At 32.9% G+C, this 27,795-nt stretch overlaps 1 protein-coding gene across 1 annotated transcript in view; it reads left to right on the top strand.

The window, feature by feature from the left end:
* The window catches only part of LOC132724925 (uncharacterized), a gene marked incomplete at its 3' end in the record, with an annotated part of 29,422 nt that extends 8,988 nt beyond the window's left edge, over nucleotides 1–20,434 (top strand). The window contains exons 6-8 of the mRNA XM_060709916.1: nucleotides 4,235–4,285; nucleotides 11,407–11,531; nucleotides 20,200–20,434. Of these exons, the coding sequence (XP_060565899.1) occupies nucleotides 4,235–4,285; nucleotides 11,407–11,531; nucleotides 20,200–20,434 (411 nt within the window). The remainder of the gene's footprint in view (nucleotides 1–4,234; nucleotides 4,286–11,406; nucleotides 11,532–20,199) is intronic.
* Nucleotides 20,435–27,795: the final 7,361 nt, after the last annotated feature.

The raw sequence follows: 27,795 nt of genomic DNA, 5'->3' as shown, positions 1-27,795 counted from the left end.
CTGTTTTGAGTTTGATCACGTATTTTGCGTTGCGTTGTTGAAAGAGTTTGTTTGTTATGTATAACTTTTTTGAAAATTAATGTTCTCCGCACGGCTGCATTTACTAGAATATCTATATCTTACTATTTGGGAAATATGAATCGCATTGGTTGAAGCGCGATGTACATGACACATAAAATGTGATAATATCAGCTTTGTTAAGATTAAAGGCAACCTTTTTGCTTAATCTCTTATTATTAATCGCATTTCAGTTATATGTGTCCGTATTATGCGTGTCTAGCTCGTAACTTTGTTTATAGAAGGCAGAATTTCAAATAACTTAGCGCAAATGTTCACAATAATGAAAAAGCGTGTGGCACCCAAGAACTGCGTGGATTAATCAAGAGTCAATGCCATACTTGTACCAGCTTGTCCGCATCATAACTCTATCAGTAGCTGGTTGAATTTCAATTAACCTGGCTTTTATGTTTAACATCATAAATTTTTGTATCGAGCGCAAGAATCAAAGAGTCAAAGTCCTACTATCGTCCTGATTATGCTTGTCCCGGTCAGTACTGAGGTGGCAGTATTTCAACTACCGTACCTAAGCACAAATGTTTAACATCATGAGATGGCTTTTCACGTACAAGAGTCGTGTGGCTAGGTCAAAGATTCGGACAAATACAAAAAAATATTATATCAAACAGCTTGTTCACACCATAACTCTAACACTTGCCTGTGGAATTTCAAATTACTTGGCACAAATGTTCAGCGTCATGAGATGGCATGTCGCATGCAAGAATCGTATGACTTTGTCAAAGGTCAATGTCTTACTTTAAGGTCAAATGTCAAGAAATGTTATAAGTATTTTGTCCGCACCATAACTCTATCAACTGGTGAAATTTGAAAACAATTTCAGACTCAAACATGATGAGACGGCTTGTCGTGCGCAAGAACCGTTGTTAATATTGAGTGATTGTTTTTGGTTTATACGTAGAAAATACAACATTCAAGGCCAAATTGTTTTTAAAGTACTATATGACCTTGAACTTTGAAACACTTTAAACAAAAAGGCCCTTTCAGTGATATTTGTGGTTGTAACATTGAAAAGTAGGGTTGTGACTAAGAAACCATTCCTTTCTTTTGCATAATTGGATTTATTTTTAAGATATTCCATTGTTTATTTTGACCCTTAAAGTTAAAGTTGTGTACTTTTCCGTTTGTTCATCTGCTAGTCCATTTGTCTATAGGACATTCCTTAAATAAATGATTTAACGTGATGACGACGTGTCGTGAGCTAGAGTTTGATAGTTAGCTCAAAGTTCAGATTCAAACCTTTATGTTCAAAGCAACAATATTAATAAGTGAATAGATGGTCATGTCAGGTGCATGATTAAATTATTAATTAGGAATTCGAAATGCTTATATATAAATTTTTTGCACATCGAGCTCAAATGTTTCGTACAAAGCTTTTTGTCCATGCATAAATTAAAGGCAATTCCTGATACCCTACAGAAAAGCTAAATGCAGTGGTATTTTGTCTTATGATAACAGTCCTGGATTATTATGTAGATGGCCACTGCTTGAACACAGCCTCAAATTACTGCTGTGAGTAATTAGGCTATATTTATACAAACAGAAGATGACATACTATAAGAATCTTACACCGGCTGCCGGTACAGACCGGAATATCTAGCTCGAGGGTGACTGTTTACGGCGGTAACGAGGCTCTGCCGAGTTTCCGCCGTAAACAGTCACCCGAGAGCTAGATATTCCTGTCTGTACCGACAGCCGGTGTTTGATTCTTTTTCTTGCATATTACATATCAATTATTTTTGAACAGAAATTACAAAAACGGATATTCTCATAACGCACTTTTTACTTATAGTATCGTATGAACTGGCAATTTCATTCATAACGGTTAAGTGACGTCATCCTAAGAACGCAATTCATTCATAAAAGGCTCGCGTCAATGACGTCATTTAAAACACGCGACTTGTCTTACATGGGGGTGTAAGATAGAGTTTTCTAGCACCGGTGTAAACGGTAGATAATCCTGTCTGATATGCAAGAAATGTATTTGCATTTCCATCCCGGTGGAACAAATATTTTAGTTAAGTAGTAAAATATTAGAAAATCTAAACGACTCTTCATGGAATTTAGAAATAAGAAATACATGTTTTCCTTTAAGGAGAAAGCTTACCTTTGCTTATATGCAAGTAATAGATTTTTAAAATGAAAGATTCCTGTTTAATACATAAAAGTTTGGCTTTTATTGTAAAAATGTCATAAAAGTAGCAAAATGTAAACAAATTGGTGTTTTGTCTCCAATACAAATTAATAAGATACTGTACTTATAGCCAAATATTGAAGGACTGTGCAGCTTTATGGCATATGAGTAGCCTTTTGGAAACCACAACGAAACGGAAAAGAATGAAAGGGCATTGTCAATACAATGTACGAGTAAGCACTTTGGGTTTCTCAATTTAAGAAGTACATATATATATATATATTTTCTTTTGCTGCTTTTGTATTTCAGGGATTCCTTTACTTGGGACTGACAGTGGTAAGAAATTATTTTTACATTATAGCATTAAGTTGTAGAATGGTAGTTCCACACAGCAAGTACCTTGTAATTAACCGGTTAATGTTGCTCTTTAACTTCACTTTTGGCCCTGACATGTCCCTGTAAAACATGACCATGTGCTTTAAAGCACTCCCTGCCAAACGTTTTACTAACAATTGTCAAATGATACATTAAATAAGATTAACAAGGAAAGGCGGTTCAAAGAACGTAATATCAGGTGAAATTAAAACGACATACTGCTTAAGTAAAAAAAGAGAAAACCCCAATTTCCATAACAAAAGTGCCATAACAGAAGCTCAAAGTCGCAAACAAATACGCTACCAGGGCTGGGTGAAATAATTAAGAAGACAAAAGATAAGTCATTTATATGGGATTAAGAAAAAAACATATAGACTCCAACTTGACCCTTTCAGGTGGAATCAAAAGAAGAACGTGAAGTGTCCAACTGTGAAAAGTTTGAATACTAAGAATGCAGTATTTTCAATGTACCTTTTATGATATACTATTTGTATAAAACATTTGATAATTTTACCAACATCCAATTAAAAATTGTTCTCAAAACTTAACTTAGTTCATAAAACACATCTCCTTAAAACTGGGTTACTTACACCTAACCGCATGTGTTTTTTTTTTCTTCTAAATTTTGATGACTTACTCTTTATTTCGTGGGAATAACTTTTTAAATCGCTTGTGTGGTTGAAAGAGTTTATTAGTTATGTATCAATTTTGTAAAATAATGTCCTCCTCACGACGGCTACATGTCATAGAATATCCTACTAGTTTGGAAATATGTACCACATTGGTTGAAGCACGTAAGTCATAACAAATTAAATTTGGAAATATCAGCTTTGTAAGGATTTAAGTCAACCCTTTTGCTAAATATCTTATCAATAATATTATTTATACACAAAGAAATATGCAAGTCAAAAAATTTGAAAAATTCATTTGAATTAATTGAAGAATGTTTGGATCAATTAGTGTATTAACTTTATATTTTTTTATAATATGAATTATTAATATTTAAATGCATAAGGATAACTAGAATGCCGTTTCTTCGGCTTGTGTATTCTGTGAACATGTCAACATGGGATTGCAAATAAGATGTTTAAAACTGCTTTTCCGAAACTATCACAATATTATCTAACGGAGAGGAAAGTGCTTTACAAACCTTGTCACAGCTTCAGATTTTTTCTGTGTTTTTGCAATGATATTTGTGAATAACGTACTATTTGAACAATAGACTTGAAGCTTAACTCAGTTTCTTGCTAACTTATTCTGAATTTAAAGAAATGAATTTGCTTTTGATTACTAAAGTTATTTCATTTAATGTTTTGAGGTTAGCTCCATTCAAGTGTTTTATTATACTGGCGGGAATAACAAATGTCAACAAATGTGCTTGTATTTACGAAATATCAACAAAATGCATTTTGATCTGATATATTTATTCTGTTGTCATGAAAGCCACCTATAACATGTCTTTGTTCTTTGTACAGTTCTTTTACTATTTAACCTTAATAAATTTAGATCTGCCTAATACCGATCAAAATGATAATACAATCAGAGTACTTTAATATCTTATCATGTTTTATATGTAAAGATCATAATTACATGTAATAGGTATTTGTATGTTTTGCATTTAACACGATAAATATTTGTGTTTTTTTTCAGGAGCAAAAAACCTTGAAACGAAACTACAAGGAACGTCTCTGACAGTTAGAGGTATGTTAATATTCTTAGTTTTTATGTGTCTCATTTATATTTTTAATGTAAAAAGAGGTATGACTAGTGTGATTTCATATTTATATTCATGGAATATGTTAGAAACTGTTCTTTTAAATGCAGATACAACTTGAACTTGGCATTTTTTCATTATCCCTCATGTACAGACTCAATAAAACCGAGTCTGCAATTTCATGCAATTTTGCTGTTATTGATGCTTTCAAGGGAAAACCCTATTTTCAGTTTTTGGAAAAAAGATGAACGTAAATTTTTAATTTGACATTTTGATTTTGATATATTTAAATTTATGTATGTTATACATACAATTTTTACTGAATATTACAGCTATACTCTATTTTTGAGAAACTTAAATCATATACACGAGCACAAAGTTAATACTTAACATTTACATGTGTTCTGACAAGTAAACTTGGCATATTTTTCTATTCTATTCTTCAATGTTTACATATTTTTTGTAGCAATGTAATGTTATTATTCCTATATTGAAATCATGATAAATGAATAGCACCATTTGCTTAACTGTTATTGGACAGAGATATGTCTGCGGGCGGTCGTAAACAATTTCTTCTATGCGCAGCAGTCATTGTCATAAGTGCTCTGGTGCATTCTTTCGTAGTTTGGCCTAATTATGGTCCTTTTTTTCTTCCTTATATGTAAAATATAGTGAACAATTTCTTTTGTGCATAACTACTCCTACAGCTCTTGTCATGCTAAAACTCAAAAAAGTTGCAAAGGAATGGTGTTAGCTCGACTTTTCGATAAGAATAAGTCAACCGAGCGTCTACGTCGACGTTACCATTAATGTTAAAGTTTGCTTACCACCTCAAATTATTTTCAAAGTCATTGACATATGCTTTGAAACTTTTTACACTTGTTAACAATTATGCACCCTTTGTAAAGACAGGAGGAGGTAACTCTATCAAGCATTTTGACAGAATAATGCCTCCTTTCCGACATACAATTTTCATTAAAGTTTGCGTACCACCTCAAATATTTTCAAAGTTCATTGACATATGGCTTTGCAACTTTGCATACTTGTTCACCATCATCCCCAGATCTGAACAAAACTCTCAAGCATTGTAACAGATAAACGCCCCTTTTTACTTAAAATTTATGTTAAAGTTGGCGTACCACGTGGTACCTCAATTAATTTAAGATATGGCATTGAAACTTTGCACACATGTTCAACATCATGTCATAAATGTGTATACATAGTAAGGTAACTTTATAAAGCATATTGACATAATTAATCCCCTTTTTCTAACAAGATTTTGCGCAAAAAGAAACTGTTGCTCTTTTTGGACATTCAGTGACTCATCACATAATAAATTTTAGTCTCGTACCGGTTTAACCGGAGGTGACTTTAGGTTAACGTCCGTCAGTCCGTCCGTCAGCCAGTTCGTCCGCAAAACTGGATCCTGTGATAACGCAAAAAGTACCGATCATTTATTAAATGAATAGATGGCAGTCAGAGATTATGCACGTATTTATTATTTTCTTCCAATGTTGAAATCTTTCGTTGCTGTGGCAACAAAGAGAGTGACAATATGACAAATTTAACACAAACTGGATGCAGTAATAGCGCAAAAAGTACTAAAATATTTTTGTGAAATTTGATATATAGGTAGATGGCAATCTGGAGATTATGTGTGTCTGTTTTTGTTTCCTATTTTGAAAATTTGGTTTCTATGGCGGAAAAAAGGCTTAAAATATGGCACATATATAATAAAATTTGTGAGTACTCAAATAGTACTGAAAACATTTTTATGAAACTAAAAGATATAGACAGATGGCAGTTTGGAGATTATAGTGATCATTTAAATTTTGACTATAGGGAGTATATTATGAGTTGTCCTACTCTAGGAGCGTCGGCAACCTTGTCAATATTTCTGATTCCAGTTTTTATGCTTTTTCACTATAACTTTTTTTCTTAAGGTATTGACTTCAGACTTCAAACTTCAAATGTACTTTCTGATCATCAACCACTACATATGTCATACTGTTTACAACACTGGCACAAAAATCACCAGAATTACCTTCCTTGAACTTAGAATTTTCATCAGAAAATGTTTTGTTTTTTCATAAATTCTTACTTTCGTAATGTATCTATTTCATACTTCATATATATGTTTCTTATTATCACTCAAATCATTTATGAGAAGGTGTAATACTCTAGCATGACTATTTCCAGAACTATATCCCCTTGAACAATTGTTTTTAGAAATTAGTATTTTTTACTCATATTTCTTCATTTAGGATTTACTTCAAACTCCCAAATCATAATAGTATGACAAGGATTACATGGTTTATAAATCTAGCATCCATATTTCTAGAATGATCTCCTCATTGAACTTTGAATTTTACTGATATATTATTAAACTTTCTAGTTTGGAATTTCAAAGAAAAAAGGGGGATATAGAAATAGGCTCCAGCACCGTCCGTCTGTCCGTCCGTCCGTCCGTCACACTTTCGTGTCCGGTCCATAACTTTGTTATATATCAAAGGAATCTGAAATAGCAAATGCTTGTTATAAGAAGACGATGTGTCATGCGCAAAACCAGACCCGTACCTCCAGGGTCAAGGTCGCACTTGCGCTTTCAAGGTCAACATTGTTTATTTTAGGGTATATGTCGTGTCCGGTCAATAACTGTCTTATCTTTGAAGGGATTTGTATATACTTGCCACAATTGTTCTCAATAATGAGACGATGTGTCATGCGCAACAACCGGTCACCTACCTCCAAGGTATATCACTTCAAAATGTATTAGGAAAAATTTAGGAAAAATTTATACTTGTATCTTAACTAAAAGAATAACATTTTATGTAAATATATTTGACAAAATAAAAGAGCCTCAAGCAGGGTTTCGTGAGGGCTATTCTACGACAGATAATGCTTTTGATCTTCAAGCTATTGTAAATAAACAACTGTCAAAAAAGGGTGGTAAACTGTATGTGGCCTTTGTGGATTATATAGTTCTGTACAAGCTTGTGTTAGAACAAATAATGGTTTAACAGAGTATTTTGACTGTCATATAGGCTTAAAACAGGGTTGCTTAGCTTCCCCAATACTTTTTGTCATTTTTATAAAGGAATTTGTAAAGGAAATAGAAAATTGTCAGCTAAAAGGTATTCAGTTGTTTCCAGATGTTACAGAAATATTGACATTATTATTTGCAGATGATTTAGCTCTGACTTCAGACACTGTTAATGGACTCCAGAAATTGCTTGATTTGTTAAAACAATTTTGTGATCAACACTTTGTCAAAGTTAATCCTAGCAAAACTAAGGTTATGGTTTTTAAAAAGGGGGGGGGGAAACTAAGTATGCATGAAAAGTGTTTTTTGATGATAATAGATTAGAGACTGTATCAAAGTTTTCATATGTAGGCAACACTTTCACAAGCAAACTGTCTTTTCCTTATATGGCACAGGACCAAAGTATCAAAGCTAAACGAGTTCTTATATCTATTCTAAATAAATTGTATGAGTATGGACAACTTCCAAAACATGTATTTTTCGAAATATTTGATACAAAAATCAGTCCAATTTTGTTATATGGGAGCGAGATTTGGGGTACTAGTGAGCAAAAATTCACTGATTCCATTCAAAATTATGCATGTAAAAGATATATGTGCCTTAGTCAAAAAAACAATTAATATAGCTATTTTGGGGGATTGTGGCAGATATCCAATGTTTATTACAACTGCTAAAAGAGTTATTAAATATTGGTGTAGAATCTTAAAAATGGATGAACAAAGATATGTAAAAAAAGCATACAATATTATGAAATGTTTTGATAACTATGGACAAAATAATTGGGTTACATATGTTAAAAATTTACTTATGAGAAATGGATTTGGGCAAATTTGGTTTGATCAGAGTGTACCTAATGAAAAGTTATTCCTTCATCAATTTACTCTTAGACTTAAGGATCAGTATCTTCAAACTTGGCATTCTGATGTGGGAAATAGTTCTAAACTGTCATTGCATGCAAATTATAAGTTAACTTTTGAACATGAAATATATTTGGATTGTGTAACAATTAAAAAATTTAGAAATGCATTGGGTAAATTAAGGACCTCTTCACATGACTTAGAAATAGAAAGAGGGAGGTATTCCAACACTGAAAGAAATCAAAGAATATGCAAACTTTGTAATACTTAAATTGAAACTGAATTTCATTTTGTTTTAAAATGTCCCAAATTAACCTCTTTTAGAGAGAAATATATCCCATCTAAATTCTATCTGTCCCCTAATATTAATAAGTTCAATATTTCGATGTCATCGAAAAATGTAGATATTATAATGAGATTGGCTGTGTTTGCATATTGTGCTTTTCAAGAACGTAAAATGATGCTAAATGATATTGTTTAAATATGTATTTATTTATGTATGTTCACATTCTGGTGGGTAAATACTATGATAAATGATATTGTTTAAATATGTATTTATGTATGTTCACATTCTGGTGGGTAAATACTATGCTAAATGATATTGTTTAAATATGTATTTATTTATGTATGTTCACATTCTGGTGGGTAAATACTATGATAAATGATATTGTTTAAATATGTAATTATTTATGTATCTACACATTCTGGTGGGTAAATACTATACATTTATGTTAAAAAAGTTTATTTCTGTCGCTTCATATACATTTGTACTAGTAGTTATAAATTGTATTTGATCTATATAGTACACTGGCACTACATCATGTCATGCTTGTAATGTATATGTTTTGTTGATATGGGCCGGAGGCCAAAATCAAATAAATCTTTTGTCATTGTCATTGTCATTGTCATCACCTCCAAGGTCACACTTTGAGGTCAAAGATCAACATAGTCTTATATAGAGTATATTTTGTGTCCGGTCTATAACTGTTTCATAGATCAAAGGATTTTGTAAATATTTGCCACAAATAGTCACTATAATAAGAGGATGTGTCATACGCATCACCTGCATCCAAACCTCCAAGTTTAAGGTCACTCTTAGAGGTCAAGAATTAACATAATCTGTTTTAGGGTATACTTTGTGTCAAATTTAGAGCTTCTTCGGGTTTTGAAATGACTTGGCACCAACTGTCACAATAATAAGAGGATATGTCAAGAACAACACCGGAAATCCTACCTCCAAGGTCAAGGTCATATAACTGTACCGTACCCGTATATAACTTCTTCATGGATCAAGGGATTTTGAAAATACTTGGCACAAATAGTCACAATGATAAGATGAAATGTCATGCGTAACACCCGTGTCCCTACCTCTAAGGTCAAGGTCACAACTAGAGGTCAAAGATTTACATAGTCTATCATAGGGTATATTTTGTGCCCAGTCCATACTTTTTTCATAGATCAAGGGATTTTAAAAAATACTTTGCACAAATAATCACAATATAAAGACGATATGCCAGGTGCAAAACATGGGTCCCTACCTCCAAGGTCACACAGTTAGAGGTCAAAGATTTGCATAGTCTGTATTAGGGTATTATTTTGTGTCTGAACTATAACTTCTTCATAGTTCAAGGGATTTTGAAAATCCTTGGCACACATAGTTACAATAATAAGACGATATGTCATGCACAACACCTGCACCCCTACCTCCAAGGTCAAGGTCACACTTGGAGCTCAAAGCTTAACATGATAGATTTTTAAATTCCGTGTTTCATTTAATTCTTCAAAAAAATATCATTGCATTTGCAGATCTAGCATCGATTATAACTTTGGAATGAAAGTCCTGAGAGCCATACCTAAATCTTTTGAAATAGCACAATTTTATGCTTCATATAAAACTTCCCCGAGGAGGGGGTCGTTGGTAACTCTGTTACAAATTCTTGTTTCTTCGTGGATTTACTTTAAATTCAAAATATACATTCAATATCAGGACCTACATCTAAGTCACGGGTTTTTATGAGTATTTTCATTTTGAATTTTAAATCTATTTGAATATTATTTTTATTTTTTATTTATATATTTTATTTTATTTTTTTGTTACTATAAATGGAATCTTCTTTAAACTTAAGATATTTCTGCTTTGTTACACTCACATCATGTATGACAATGTTCATAAGTCGTGGATCTTTATTTCAAGAGTAATCTCCTCTTCAAGAATTTTTTAAAAATGTTACATTACAATTACAACCAGGGATGTTTAAATATTTCCCTTCGGAGTGTCTTTCAGTCCGTCTGTCCGGCCCTAAAATTGTTTCCTGAGATCACTTTTAAAGGATGTGGAACTTTGCAACAAATTTACTTGAAATAAAGAAAAGTTTAAAAATTAATTATACATATTCATCCTGTGAAAAATTCATCTTTTGACTATCTGTTGTAGAAACATTATTTCCTTACTATGCAGGGACACTTAACGCAGTTTTACGATACAAACTAAAAACTAAAAAGATTTTAGTTCATTCGTTTCATTCATTAATATAATGACCCTTTAGAATGTTACTGGGGTTCTTACCGGTGGGGGTCTTATGGATTGCTTCCAATACTATGATAAGTGCTTGTTACTGATCCAATGTCAATGAGTTTATTGATTCAAGGCCTCTTGCCCAAAACAACATATACAAAGCAATACAATTTCATACAATGGAATATAGTACATTATATCATTATGTATAACGTAATGATCCAATGTAGATATTTTCAACGCTTTTTCCTCGATACTAGAGAAAATATCATTGTAAAAGAGCCCGAAGTCTTAGAGTACAAATCAATGTATCACTGGCCTAATTTTAACTTTCACTTATACGTAGGTGCCAAAAATGAACTGTTTGTAAAAATTACATATTTGAGCTTCATGTGAGACAATAAAATAAGGACGTCTATTTATATCGTAACAATTTCCTAAGTTTGGACTCAACCTTATGATACGAGAGAATTTTTCGAGACAACTAATCCAGACCTAAACTTTTATTAATTTTGCCTGCGAATTAAAATACTAAATTCACAATCACACATATTCATCTAAGTTAAATATTGTCATACATTGATCTACTTGAAACCGTAAAGTTATGCTTTCCAGAAAATGAAGTAAGTGATATAAAGTCCTGATGACCCTTTCATTTATCATCCGTTGCAAATTATTCTGTCATTTCTTCAGATGTTGGTCGCATAGCATTGAATAGAAATGTTGGTATTCTGAAAAAGGAAATGAAACCTAAATTTCTAATAGATAAACTGCGAGAGAAATGTGTGTTTAATGAAATCGACTTAAAAGATTTAGAGGTAAGTGCAACTTAAATCCTATTGATAATATCCACAATATTTGCATAAAATGTTGAATAAAAAAGGTAAAATATTGTTTTAGCTCAAATTCTCACCATTGCGATTTGTCTGTGAATCTGAGAATGATTTTTTCGCCTGATTAACTATAAAGCATCGAGCTTAGATACTTTGTTGAGCATGACCTCGGGGCCCTTCTCAAGAGGTTATTAAGAAATATAGTACAGGGGGCAAAGTTTTGTTGTCAACTGGATCACTAACGATATATGGACTTGCATATGATGAGAAATTGAAATTATCTTTTCTATATAACATTACTAAAGCTAAAACGGAAATCATCTTTTGAAACTTAAATAGGCTACTCTAAATAAACAAAGAATTGAAATGTACTAAAGCCTTAGATATGTCGCAGCCTGCAGTGGATGTCAACTAAAGGTATTTTTGTTTGTTTGTTTCGATTAACGGCAACACTGACCCATTACTGGGTAATTCTGCGTCGAACACTTTAATACGTAGACTATAAATATTATGGTTCAATATAGTTAACTTTAGAATGGAAGAATCTCTTCCTTTAAGAAGTCGACCGAGTCTATAATTTTCAAGTAATTTTGTTGAGATTAATGCTTCCGAGGGATCACACTGTTTCCAGATTTTAAGATTAAACTGGGGCAAATAATAAGAAGTGACTCGATAAGATCTATCACGAACATTTTATAGCATTCAAGAAGAAATATTTGACAGTAAAGTATTCGTTACAAAATGGAGCATCATCACTTGTTATCTCACCATTCACAACGTGACATGGTGAGCTTTTGTGATTGCTTTTCGTCCAGCGAAATTCCATTCAGAACCCTGCCCTTGAGTCAAAGTTCGTCCCGCCACAGGGGGTATTGATTTTCCTTAAATGTATATAGAAATCAAAAAACAAAACATAAATCTTGTTTAAAAAGAACAAAAGGCTTAAGCTATAAAGCTATATTTGACATGAAACATCTTCGATGTGGTGTCTACCAAGTTTGTTCAAATAAAAGCCCTTGGGTCTAATTTGGCTCCGCCCCGGTGGTCATTGATTTTCTTTATATGTATAAACTAAAGACTTAAAAAAATCTTCTTAAAAAAAAGCAAGAACTTAGATATTAACATCTTTTAATGGGTGTCTACCAAGTTTGGTTCAAATAAAAGCCTCTGGGTCAAATTGGTTCCCATTGGGTCATTGATTTTCTGTAAACATCTTTGGAACTGTTGTTTACCCATAGAGAAACCAGTAATGTTTAACACATGCACTAATTCAGATACAAATATGAACTTTGTGATATCAGTTTTAGATTTAGATTTTATATCTGCTTTGTTTGTAGTTTGTTTACAATATAACTTATTCCTAATTGTGGAGAGTTTTTTTATAATCAGTTGAGCGATTTCAGGGCTATCATGGCCCTTTTGTTAGAAATCTAATATGTCCAATTCTGCATCTAAGACAAACAGATCATGACGGTTAAGAAAAAAGAGATTGGGATATATCAAGACAGGGGTTGATATCATGAAGTCACAGTTTGAATTCCCATTCAGATAAATAAATTAATTTCTTGAACGTTTAAAGTCAATATCAATAACGTTAAAACCACTAGTTGATAATGTAGGGATTTTTATGGCAGACCATCTACTTTCCTCTTATTCATGCTTGACTTCCAACAAAATTTGACTGTCTTGCTTTTTGGAATAACGTTAAATCGCAAAACGAGTTTCTTAATCATAGAACTACAGGACTTTTATTTCAGCAGATAACATAGGTGCATTTAAGGTAGTTTAAGTCAAGGTATAAAATGGTTTTTCAAACAAGAGAACTGCGCCTTTTCGCTATAATTGTTCCTCTTTAAAATTGATTTAAAAATAAAAAGTTCTTTAAAAGAATAAGGCAAATGAGACTTTCTTTAAATTGGAAAACTAATGTTAGCTTCTGAGTATTTGAAATTCTACTAAGGAATATCTTCTGGACATAATGAAGGATATAATTTGGGTTAGTTATCAATTTCTTTCTTTTGTTAAGAAAATGACGTATCATTTAATGATACGCTAATTGCATACTAAAGAGACAGCTTTTGTCCGACGAAGATAGAAAGGGGGTCTCTGAATCGGCAAAAATGAATACATTGAGTTTTAAAATTTAAAATCATTTTTAAATTTCATCTGGCGTTATATTGTTCAATATTGCATACTTTATGATCAAAAGCATATAAGAAAACCATCTACAAATAGAGAACAATCTACACAATAATTAAGAACGTTAGTAATATTGTTAATTTTCAGACAAAAACAGAAAGCGTACTACCCTTAGCCACATTTGTCCTGTTTGTAGCTAAAAAGTATGTAAATGACGTGGCCTTGTTAATCAAGTTTTAAAGCAACAGAACTTTAAAACAGATTTAAAAGTCTCCACATCAGGCTTCAATAATTAGAGATTAGAAATTTATTTCATATGTAACATACCTTGTGCTCTTCTTCAAAAGATATAAATCATATCTCGGAATTGAAAATTTGACAATTTGTTCTTGTGCCACTTGATAACCGATACAAAAGCTTACAAAGGAAAAAAAAACAAGTGTTACTTTTTGAAACTACTGTGTTTTGATGTGTTCGTCTGTAGCATTGCAAAATTGACCTCTTTGATATTTATCATATAATCATGCCCTGGTTCTAAATGTTCTACTATTTAGGGAATGTTTTACACATGCATGTACATGTATTGTTAAGTAAACTAACTTCAAAATCTACTTCTTAAAAGCAATGCCTGGTAGTTCACTGCAAAAGTTATATCTATAACTTCCTAGGCTAAAATATAACCGTGTTAATTGGTATCTTTTGTGGAGCTGTTTGGTAATTAGTCTGAGAATTTAGCATCTTTTTACATTTCTTTGCATTCTATACAAATTCAGATCACATTGAGATTTGTGTGTGGAATAAAACTTTATATTGTTTTTATTGATATTTTCCTCTGCCTAATTTTAACTTTTTAAGTTATTGCACAAATTATTTCTTTTTTTTTGCCCAGTTTTTTGTAAGGAATGGAGCTCAGACCTTAGATAGAAATGATTGCAAAATAACATTTAAACAATAAAATCTACAGTTTGAAATATTATGGCCACCTTTTCACTAAATTTGATTTCTTGCAAAATTATTGATTGAGATCAAATTTTACTATGGATGACCATGAACGAAGATACACAGTGACTTTATTCTGTAATAAGGTAAATATGACGTTTTCAGCATTGGATCTCAAGTGGGCCATCTTTTAAGTCAACATACTTTTTTGGCACAGTGTTGTTGAAATATGAAATTGAACATTGACTGACAACGTTAAGACCGTCAATGTTCAGAATGATGACAAGGTGACAAAAATGTCTTAGCTTCAAATGTTAACTACCTAAAAACACAAAAAAAAACAAGATTCAATAATGCATCCCCCAACTCAAGCCAGTAATTATCACCTTAAAATGCGAACTGCAGCACCAATGCCGTCGCCGTGCCAGCTAAAAGTCAAATGTCAGACAATTTTGTGTCTACTTTATAAATCTTCAAGCTCTTGAAGGAATTTCTTAAAATTGACTTAAATGTTACATTTTAAAAGACTGTGCTGGATCAAATCAGAGATAAACGGTCCGCGCTAAAACATAATTTAACTTCAAAGCTACCTGCTTTGAAGACGTCAAATGTGATGTCATTGTGACTTTTTAAGGATTTGGGCCGATTAGGATTATAATATTTTAGGCCCCGGGCCGCTTACTCATAATCGGTCACGTGACATTCATAATCAGTCAAAATCATAGTCAAATTTGTTACTATCTATAGTAACAAGTGTGTAGAAAAGTTATCACGCAAGTGTTACAAAGCTATTGCGATAGCAGTTGCATGATAAAGGCAATTAAGAAATTTGTGAAAAACATCAATGTGCGAATCTTAGATCTTTCTCACGTACCATTTATGTTTTGATGTTGGGAGTTAAAATAATCAAAAGAGTTCACAAAATAGTGATATAACACAAACTCGTGTATACTGTACAATTTATTCTCTCCTAAAATACCTTTTATCGGGACTGGTTAGATATATTACTGATCATGCGCAATATTTATATGTATAAAATATAGCTAACAGCTGATATAACTACAAATTCTTGTTTTAGAAATGTCCCAGTCATGTAATTTCATTGAATCTTTACAGGATTGACCGGTAGCTAAAGTACGGGTTTTACAGTTTAATGACTTCTGGTCGAATTATGGCCCTTGAATAAAAAGGTATTAATTAAGTTTGTCTGGACTACTCCTTTTATACCAATTTCAGTAAATCATTTTTACAGATTTGATTGGTAGCTCAATTTCTTATGCATATTACACTGGTTATGGTCCTTGAATAAAGAAATGCTTTTTGCTCTGTGAAGGAAATTGCGTTTCTTGCTTCACAGTAACTGCAACATGCAAAAGGCTATCATGAGGCGACACTTCACATCCCAAGATCGAGATGATATAATATGGATAAAGATTTCATGCAATAAACTTTCAATGGACAAAGACATGTGTATTTGTCTGTGTTATGAAATATCCGACAAGAGTAGTAGACAATCCACAATAGATGATAACTTTCTTGACAGTTAGATTCTGATCACCCTGTTACTTATGTAGAATTTTTTTCAAATGATGTCAATGCCCGAACGTCGTTACTTTCATGATACTTATAATGCCTTTAATAGTGATATTTTACCAAACGATTACTAGACAGATACTTATTTAGATCGGTTTTCACAAGTTTAAGGGCATGTGAAAGATAATGGCAGGTTGCTTTTAGATTTTTATAAGCAAGCAGGCTGAATGAACTTTTGTACAAGGTAAAGATATTTTATCTGTACTATTAGTTATTTAATAAAATATATGATATTGGTTATTTTCCGGTTAGGTGGTTAGAAGGTTTTGAAATTCCTCTTCATTAATAACATTGAGCATTATCGTTGTATCACATTTTTCAGCTGTTTAGTTAAACTTTTCATCCCTTTAATAAATAATTAGTTAAATTTTAGATCAGAACATTACAACGTTTATATAGAATAACAAGAAGGGTGTAGATTAAAGATGAGTACAGTAGAAAATATATATGAATAAATGAAATATTGTGACACTAATTTAATCTAGGGAAGTAACTTTATACTAGATTTTAGTAAACCATTTGAGATAATCCAAGGTACAAATTTATAAAACTTTGTTTACGTCGAAAGATTTTGATATTGTAATGTCCATTTATGAGTCTGTAAAATCAAGAGTTAAGCATTGTAGCACTCATTATTAACTAGGAGTAAGGCAAGGATAATGTTTATCTCCTTTCTTATTTTCTATAATCATAAATAAACTTGATGAAATTTTTATACATGGTAATATGACTGGCTTAGATGTAGACATGTTTAAAAATATATTTTTACTATAGCAGGCGATATTGTTATATTCGCAAATTCTCCTGAAGAACTCACTAAAGTATTGAATTATTACACAAGTATTGTGAGCTGTGGAAAATGAAGGTCAATGTTTCTAAAACAAAAATTTGTAAAAAAGGTGGAAATTTGTCACGAAATTTTAGAATTTTTATACAATGGACAGTCTATTCAGATTGTGAACACTTTTTTGTTATTGAGGTGTTGTTTTCACAGGGTTTATCACGTACCACCAACAATACTATATCAGGCCAAAATCTTCAAACAAAGTGATCCTTTGGAAGCACTAATCAAAACAAAATTATGTGAAAATTGCATACTCGCTTTGATTGAGTCTGTACATCAGGGATAATGAATAAGTGCAACATCCCTGACACCCCGTATCACCGGCTTGAGCGGTACTCAATCCTCAACACTTAATAGTGCTGGCATCAATGATCACCAAGGACCAGAAATACAAAAAAAACTTAAGTGAAATACGCTGCAACTTTTTTTCAGCAGCCACACAGCACTTGACACCTGCTGTTGTGAAGTATAAAAATCTGAAAACAAAGTGATCCCTTGGAAGCATTAATCACAACAAAATTACGTGAAAATTGCAGATTCGGTTTGATTGAGTCTGTACATTAGGCATAATGAATAAGTGCAACATCCCTCATGCCCCCTAGCAATTAATAGTGATGTCATCAATGATCCCAAAGGACCAGAAAAAACGAAGTATTTAAGCTCAATAAATATTTATACAAATTTACCTATTTACAACCAAACATAAATTAGAATTACTTGATTAACTCGTGTCTCCGATTTTAAATAATTGCAGCAAAATGTGTGGATTTGTAAATTATTTATCAATTGAAAGGATGCATTTATAATTTTGTAAGAAAATAGTTTGGTGTTAAAACAAAATGACTTTATTAATGGGGAATTAGGTCGTGTATATTTTAAAACTGAGTTTTTCTAAATATTATTAAATGTTGGTTTGGGAACAAACACGTTATGTCTTCATTATTTACTCTTTGTTAAAAGATGATTTTGAACAGCATGAAAATAGGCGAAATTGGTGTTCCATGTTTAAAGATTTGTTATGTTCACTAGGTTTTGTTGATGTATTGTTATATCAAGGTGTATGTAATGATAAGATATTCTTGTCCAACCATATCTTGATTGTTTTACTGCAAATCGTTTGTTCAGTCCTTAACACGTTTGAGAGTGTCCTCTTATAGACTACAAGTAGAAGCTGGTAGATGGATAAAACCAACCAGAATACCCTTAAACGATAGAAAATGTTCCATATGCAATACTCTTGAAGATGAATGTTATTTTGTTATTGAATGCTTATTATATACAGAATTAAGAAACACTTATATACACAATTTGTTTTGGAACAGACTAAATATGTATACATTTTTAGAATTATTAAATTCAGAAAATAAAAAAAATATGAGAAACCTAATAATATTTGTTGAAAAAGCTTGAAAACTTAGAAATTCAATCAATTAATTGTTTGTTATAATTAGAATTATTTTGTTCATACCATTATTAGAAACAATTTCATGTAGTCATTAATATTATCATAGTGTCTAAGTATACTGATATTATTATATTACTGATCTCGTTACTTGAGGATTAACGGTTGAATTTTCTCAAATGGTTGTTTTTCAGTACTTATAGAGTTATTGCCCTTGACTTAGTAAAAATTTGCAATTTCAACTTGTGTCGCATGTAGCATGAACATAATTTGACCTAGAGTCATGAAACTTTACAGGACTGTTGCTCAGCATGTGTAGTTGTGCACCTGGGTATTTCCGTGTGGATGTTTATAGTACTTGTAGAGTTATTGCCCTTGACTTATTAAAAATTTGCAATTTTCAACTTGTGTTGCACTAGCTCAAAAAGTATTTGACCTAGAGTCACCTAGAGAAACCTTACATGAATGTTACTCAGCATGTGTAGTTGTGCCCCTTTGGTATTTCAATGAAGATGTTTATAGTGCTTGTAGAGGTTTTGCCCTTGACTTACTAAAAATTTGCAATTTTCAACTTGTGTCGCACGTAGCTTAAAAAGTATTTGACCTAGATTCGTGAATCTTTACAGGAATGTTGCTCAGCATGTTTAATTTTGAACCTTGGGTTTTACTTGTGAATTTGTAATGTTTTGTTAGAGTTATTGCCCTTGACTTAGTAAAAATTTGCAATTTTCAACTTGTGTCGCATGCTTTTTGAGTTACATGCGACACAAGTTGATATTGCAAAATGTTTACTGAGTCAACGGCAATAACTCTAAAAATACTAAAAATATCCAGACGAAAATACCCAGGTGCACAACTACACATGCTGATCAAAATTCCTGTAAAGTTTCATGACACTAGGTCAAATACTTTTTGAGTTACGTGCGACACAAAAGAGAACGGAAGGACGGACGGAAGGACGGACGGACTTTCCAACATTTTGGCTTTAAGGGCTATTCTCTTTGTTATTTTTTTTTCTTAAGGGCTACTAGCCCCTCAACCCTTTGATCACGGAATGAACCTATTGTTCTCTTTTGTTCTCTTTACTGTTATATAGCCCCTAAACCCAAAATGTTTGCTCGGACGGATGGACGGACATTCTTACCAGAGCTACAAAATGGGGTTTTCTTTTGTTATTTCTTTTGTTCTTTTTAACCCCACAATGCAGAAAATAAGCCCACAAGAGAAACGGAATGAATGACATCAAAGACATCTATTGTTATGAGAACAATAGACCAAACCCCATAATGTAGCTCTGGTTTGTACGGACGAACAAGGGTAAATCTAAATGCCCGCCACTAAATTGGGGGCACAAAAAAGAGATCAGAATGGAGTCACAAAAAGTAGAGTAGAGGGGGAGGGGCTCACTGTGATATAATGGAAAGTGTAGGTCCTCTTTTAGAAAATTACAAGAATTAAATCTTTTATTTACCAAGTAATCCATATTTATGTTTTGTAATGTCGACCTGTGCATGTTCGTTGTCTTGTATTATACTATTATCATGTCATCATGGGCTTATAAGCCTTATATGATTGAAATAAATCTATGTCTGTCATATGTCTTATAATCACTAATTGCTATGGTTCATTTATAAGGTCTATGTTGTATTTACACACATTTATAGGAAAATACTCATTATTGCTTACTTCACATACATGTTTTTAACTTTCATGTATAATTGTTTATGTTTTTGCAGGACTTAACAAAAACCTCAGACAAAAACGCATTTATTTTTAAACAAATGTGTGACAAATATGTACTACGAGAAGATAAATATAACCAATTTAAGACGTGTCTGCGTGAAATTGATCTAGGTTTTTTGGTTGACGAACTTGAGAAATCGGAGGATGATATAATCTGTAAGTCGGAGGATGATATAACCTGTAAGTCGGAGGATGATATAACCTGTAAATCGGAGGATGATATAACCTGTAAGTATTTTATTGAACGTTTAATTATATACGTAAGTGGTATAGGGGTCATTTTAGCGCAAATGTGCATGGTGGTGGTCATATTAGATAATAGTTTGAATAACAGTACGTAATCCACTGTATGCTTGCATATGATATATGCTTTATGATAATACTTTGTGAATCTCGTCCGAGATGAGAGGCTGATTTAATTCTATACAAAATATCTGTTAAATTGTCATTTCATTTTAAATGGCGAAGTTGTACATGTAGAATATGGACAGTTAAACAAAGTATATATAGTACAACATGTGAAAATAAAATATGCAAGATAATGTTCCTAAATGTTCTTAACAGTAAATGCATCGAATTGAACAACATTTTCTGAACCTACAAGCAGCCTATTGAGGACCCCGACTAAAAGAAATCACAACGGATATTCTTATAACATTGTTTCTTCATATGTGAAAGTGAAGTACGTTAAGAATTTGAATGCGGATATGGTTTTGTGAAGCATTTGATTTCCAACGACCTAGTCTGTAATAACTTTCTCCGTTTGACTTTCTCCGTTTGACTTGCATTGCTGCATAAGTTGCATCTCCAATAAGAAAAGATTGGAACTGGTATTAATTTGATACATGTCGAAACCAAGGAATTCAATGGTGTTTCTCATGTGTTCGTAAAATAAGCGGTCCCTGCTTCTCCATTCACAAAATGAAAAAGGGGCAATCATTGTGTGTGAAATAAGTTGAATAATTCCGTAGTGCAAAAGAGAGAATGTGATTGGATTCTGACTCTGTAAAAATATCAATGTCATTGTGATAAAACTGGGAAGGTTCGTGTAACATTTGATTTATTTTGTCTACACAATTCACTTGTTCGGAAAAAGCCATGGAAAGCAGTGATGCTCGAAGTTACCATTTACCAATACTGTACGTTAACTGACTAAACCATTGTTTGAATATGATAAATCATTAATTAGCGGGTACAAGTGTGGCTCTTTTATTTATTTAATGCTAAAGGAGAACACACTTACTTCTGAGGGCTAACCACAAAAGGTCCAGCCTCAAGCTCTTCTTCGTCGTGTTTTTGTATCTACAAAATATTTACTTATTAATGCCTATGGATTTATGTCTATTAGAATGAAACGAAGATTTTTGTTATGTGATATGCAGGAGCTTAATTGGAAATATTGTAATTTTAATTATATTTAAATCGAGTTCTAATTTTGAATATATGCTCCAAATAGTTCTATTTTTGTTGGAGTTGTTACGAAAGGAATGTTAAAGTCTTAACCTTATTTAGCACAAAACACAAACACAGTTTTGCAATGGGCAAGGCTTACGATTGTTTATTATTTGAGCAGTGTGTACAAGTACATATTATTGTATAACTTCGTTTTCGTACATACAAATATACATTATGATACGACAAACCGTATACATATAAAAAGATAAACAATTTCACTTGTATATTATCATTTTGTGAATATCCTTACAAACTATATGAACCAAGATATGATAAGTCAGGTTAAAAACCAGAGATTAAACAATCAGCCCATTATAAGGAATGTTAAAAGACTCTGGAAAACTGTTCCTATCATACCAGGGTTAGTTACAGTATACCTATATAGCTTGTTACAAATATTTTATCAACATAAATGATTGTATGACTGTTACATATATTTTTATATAAAATCTGTTTAATGTCTTATGTTTCCGATTTATCACAAATATTTATTACAAAGCCATATGCAACAACTGGCTGAAATACAATATTCGAATTTGAATAAAATTGTCCTTCACAATCGAAACCGAGCGTAGAACTGATTTCCACGAGCATTATACCGCCTAAAACCACATGACCAATCACTGATCACGTGATATACGCATCAGTGATCCGCGCACTAGTTTATGTGCGACATAACGTTGAGACATACGTTCTGCGGCTATACTACGTAACGCGCAGAACTTAAAAGTCTTAACCTTATTTTAGCACAAAACACAAACACAGTTTTGCAATGGGCAAGGCTTACGATAGAACCTATACAAATGTTAGAGGGAGGATATTCAAATTCGAATTATTCTCAAACAATACAGCATACAATTACAATTTTAACTGTTTAGTAACAAAAAGTTTTTTCTCTAAAGAATCATCTATATAACCGTCTTTGGCCAAATCAGATTTCCAACGACCATGTCGCTTTAAACACCTATCTGAAATACCTTCTGCGTTAGCGGCGGTGGTAGCACCGCTTGCTCTCAGTGAATGCGTTCCTAAATGCAAATCGGGTGCAACAAGCTTTAACTTAGAAACAATACACTCTTTGCACGAGTGTAGCTCAACTTTTTATTTTTATGAATCAAAAAACATTTTTGACGTGACCTACAGGCAGGCCCTAAAAATGTAAGAATCAGAATTAAACTTCTCATTGATGCAGTCTAAATACCTTTGTAACATAGTTACCGGACAGGCTGAAGTTTGACCTCTAGAAATAAGAACTTCTTTGCCACCCCTGTATATATCAGTTTTTACTTTTCTTAATTGACAAAGACAAATATTCACTCTTAATACTTATATCATTACGGCGTAAATTGCTGACCTCATCAAAACGCAAAAAACCTGCATAACTTAACAAAATCATAGTTAAATCCCGGAGCACAATAACATCTGATGAATCTGAAAACATGTTACACAGTTCCTTTAAGTGATCAGAACTTATAATGTCCTTCTTTGTCCTGGGTCTAGAGTTGGTACGGCTTTGCACACTCTAACATAGATTTTACTATAACGTTCTCTGTCGGATCTGCGAAGTCATTTATATTATGATACCATTTAATGCCGTAAAATGCTGCTGTAATTACACTGTCTGATTTACCAATATCGATTAAATTGGATAGATACATGGCTACGTGAATGGAATGTGCGGGATTGCACAAAAATCCCTTCTGTGTACAAAAATCTCTAACGCTTTTACTTGATATGTATATTTGTCCTGTGCTATCCGCCCTAGAATCTAATATATGTACAGGCCATTCTGTCTATAAAACGTTTTTCGTCGTTTATATTTACACCGGCATCATGAAACTTCCTTTGAGTTGTTTGTCTCAAGCCAGAACCTGAAAGCATAATTCTGAATTAATAATTCTTAAAACTAAGAACATATTAACAAACTAAACTGTCGCTTATGACGAGTCACATCTCAATGCCATCATCCTGAAACTGAAAGGTTCCTTATTAAAAACTCCGTTGTTTCCTTTTCCCTTCGTTACCGCACCTATCACCGGTAAAACATAATAATCTTTCACAAACGTTTTAAAACTACCATTATCGTCTTTTAATAATGGCCAAAATGCTGAAGATTTCCACTCAGGAATTACTAAAGTACCTTTACATTTTTCTTTTTCTAACTTATCTATACACTGGATAACCATGCTTGGCGGTGGAACTAACCAATTGTTGTCGTTAGACCAATTTTGTGTTAAACAATTAACTGCTTCCGTACCTGGTACCCACCATCTAGAATTAAACCTTTTACAATTGTTATTGTAATGTGTAGAAAACCTATCAATAGTAAAAATGGACCCCATTTTACATTTAAATATCTAAATACATCTTTATTTACAGACCAGTCATCACTATCAAAACATCTGCTAAGATAGTCAGCTTCTGCATTGCCACTTCTTGGTATCCATACAACTGTAAAAAAATATGCCATTCGAATCGCAAACGTTGTGTATTTTTTTAAACAAATTTCATGTAAATCATCAATGAAGCTGCCCTTATTCAAAATAAATTTGACATTCATATTGTCTGTGTAAAAATACTACATTATTTTTGTGCAAAATTTTGTAAATTGCTTCTCAACACTCTATGCATAGCCTCAAGTTCACGCCAAGTTGAACTTTTTTGCTTTTCAATTTCGGTCCAAGAACCGTGTACATTCGAACCATTCAATCTACAATAACCACCCGTATAGAATACGGTGCTCGCTTCCGGGAGCAACAGTGCACTAGACTCACTTCCGGGAGTACTTTTCTGTAAACAACCCTGATAATCTTGCTCACATCCGGGAGCTACCATTTCAACCACATCCACATCCGGTGGGAACGCTTAAAATTGCGTTCAAAACTATAGCCTGGATTTTCTTCCAGATATCTATTACAAAAAAGGTGCGACACGTTCATGATTAGTAAGAATATATGAACCCTTTGCATTCTCATTTTCGAGAACTGACCGATTTTTTTTTTGATATATATAACCTCCGTATCCGACGGAGCTTGCATCGGTTTGTCATACTCAAACTAGATGTAAAACATTTCTTTATGTGCTTACCCTTTGTATTTAAAATACGTGCATTATCTAGCCAAAAATGCAGCTCATTTAAAGCCTTCTCGCTTACTTAACAGAAGTATTCCAACTTGCGCGTGCTATAATACACTTGTTATAGATACCTGGTTCTCCGACAGACTATCTTTCCTACAACGCTTTGCAAGAGAAATTATTTGCCCTACAACGGCAGCTAAACACTTAACGTGTAACAAATCTAAATTATCTCTTGATAATTGAAAAAAATGACTGATTTTAATGACGATTCTAAACGAGCAATTCTTTCTTCTGCAATAAACATACAATTTGTGTTATAATCAATTGTATGACCCAACCAAGACACTAATCTTGATGGAGACAACAACACTTGTTATCAGCAAGCAAAAACCCGAATTCGAGCAAAGAACTTCGCACAAAATTACTAGATATTTTTGCCTTTTCGTATTCAGTGTGACCACCTACTCCATCATCTAAAAACATGATAACTTTATGACCAAAAGATCTCCAATATTTAATGATAACCCGAAGTGTTTTTGTAAAATATATGCCCAGCGGTGGATATTCGAATGGCAATGAGTTAATATACATAATATTTTTCAATCCCATTTTCAATATAACAAAAACCTAAATATTTAGTATGTTCCGGAAAAAATAATCTATGTGGATGGTAAGCACTCTTTAAATCGAAAAGAAGGGTAAACAAATGTATTGAGGTCAAACATATTTTCTGCAGTGTTTATATCCTCAAATTTTATCTTAAATTTATGTAAGCAAGGATTAATAATGCCTGCAATCTAACACTAACCTAGGTTTTACCCACTTTATTGTAAGCTACAGTTAATGGGTTTATAACATAGGGCCTCTCTGTTACCTCAGAGATCACACTTTTTCTAAAAGAGACTTTATCTCAGATTTAACGAAACATTCGTTTTCCCTTGCCGATTTGTTGTTTTTCAGATACACTTTTTGCGGCATATAACTAAACGGTAATTTGTAGCCATTTTTAACAACGTCTAAAATAAATACATTTTTAGACACATTTTCCCACTTACCAAAATTCTGCTTTAACCTGCCAACTGGGGAAATAGGATTATCTATACCTTTTGACCCGATACGTTTTCTACATTATTTACTTGAGCACCCCGTACATGATTCATTTTTACTTACTTCTATCCTTCCAAACATGCCATATCTACATGCTCATCTGTGCCTAAGACTAACTGTGAAGTCTCTAAAATATCAAAATTACAAGTACTTAACTTATTGTTCTGATAAGAACTGTTTCTGCACACAATTCGTTTTTTCCAGTGACCGGGCTTTGCCCACACAAGAAACACAATCCTGGCCTTTGTCTTGTGCCCTGTTTGAGTCTGTGATGACGATCCTGGAGTCTCCGGACGTCTATACGGCCAGCTGCTTTTTCTCGCCTTTTTTTGTTTTGTCTGCCTTAGCCTTCCTGCTAGCACGTGCCTCAGCCTTGAAAATCCGCCTCTCATCATCGCTGTCACTAGCGATAGGGTTGGTTTCGTATTCGTTCACCGTTTTCCAGCCCAAATCTGAAGTGTCAGCAAGCAACACCAGTTTTTTGCCGCCTTTTCAATAACTCCCATGCTGAAATATTCTACACACATGTGTCAAAAAACTAACAATAAAATAATCCTGCCTACCAAAATAAAGCACGGGCGAAACATGAACGATTAAAATTAAACGGTAGACTCCCGACAAATTAGGCGTTTTCTTTATAGACTAAATGACTATCTTTGAAATATACCTGTTTTGACCTCTAACGGGAAACACTGAATGCACGTGACATTTTTCGTTTGTTATTAAAATATTTCATTTACCTTGAATAATAGAATCTTTAGCAGACGATAAATCCTGTGTTTCTACGTGCTGCTTGAGCGACTGCTAATTTGTCAATAACCTTTGCATTTAGTTTAAATTGTTCTTCATTACTTTTACGTTTAAATTTTTTGGCACGTTCAAAATTGAAATAGCAGGAAGAAGGTTTGTCACTTATCTTCGAAAGCATGTTACTTATGCTTCCCAGAAGCTCCTCGTTGTTTGCTTTTACAACCTCTTTAACTTTCTCCTCAATAAACCCCGACATCTCCGCTCTATTCATGGCTGCTCAAAATTGTCCTTCACAATCGAAACCGAGCGTAGAACTGATTTCCACGAGCATTATACCGCCTAAAACCACATGACCAATCACTGATCACGTGATATACGCATCAGTGATCCGCGCACTAGTTTATGTGCGACATAACGTTGAGACATACGTTCTGCGGCTATACTACGTAACGCGCAGAACTTAAAATGAATCACGCCGCAACCCAGTAAAATTGGATATTTTTTCAAATAAATAGTCAAATATCTTGCTTAATGAACAAATATCTTTGTAATCAAATCCCTTCTGTTATTATTTTATTGATAATACTGTAACGTTACTTTTATAAAACTGTGTAACCAAACAAACAGTAGATTACGAAATGTCAATCACACTACGAGTATAGTTAATATCACTTTGCGATAAGAAAACTGAAAACTACTGTGTAATACCAATTCATCAAGTTATGTTGATATCTACTAATCTTCTATATTTGTTTTGTTTCAGTAGAATCAAGGGATGAACAACGAGAAGAAACTACCGTGTAATGACAACATATGAAAATATTAAACAAACATTAATCAAATGTTTACTAACAGTTCGCGAATTTACCCTTTTTGAAATTCGCGTTATATAGCGTCTTTATTCGCATTATAACGCCTTTACATTTTGAAATTTTATTATATTTTTACCATTAGGTTTCGTTATCAAACAGCTTTTTATCAGGACTATTTCTTTACTGATTTTTTTCTTAAAGTACAATGTTCCTAAATTTATATGTTGGCAGCCTATCAAACATGTACCCTGTTCATTCATGATTTTTCCTACACAAATCGCCTACCTACCAATTACATTTATACTATCTACTACTCACAGCAGATTGCCTCTGACCATTTGTCAAGCATTACATTCAGCCTCCCAAATACGGTAAAACAGCCATGAA

The sequence above is a fragment of the Ruditapes philippinarum genome, unplaced genomic scaffold (assembly GCF_026571515.1).
Source record: "Ruditapes philippinarum isolate M1 unplaced genomic scaffold, ASM2657151v2 ctg6649_1_1_1_1, whole genome shotgun sequence".
Taxonomy (NCBI): domain Eukaryota; kingdom Metazoa; phylum Mollusca; class Bivalvia; order Venerida; family Veneridae; genus Ruditapes; species Ruditapes philippinarum.
This window is presented reverse-complemented; position numbering and strand designations above follow the sequence as displayed.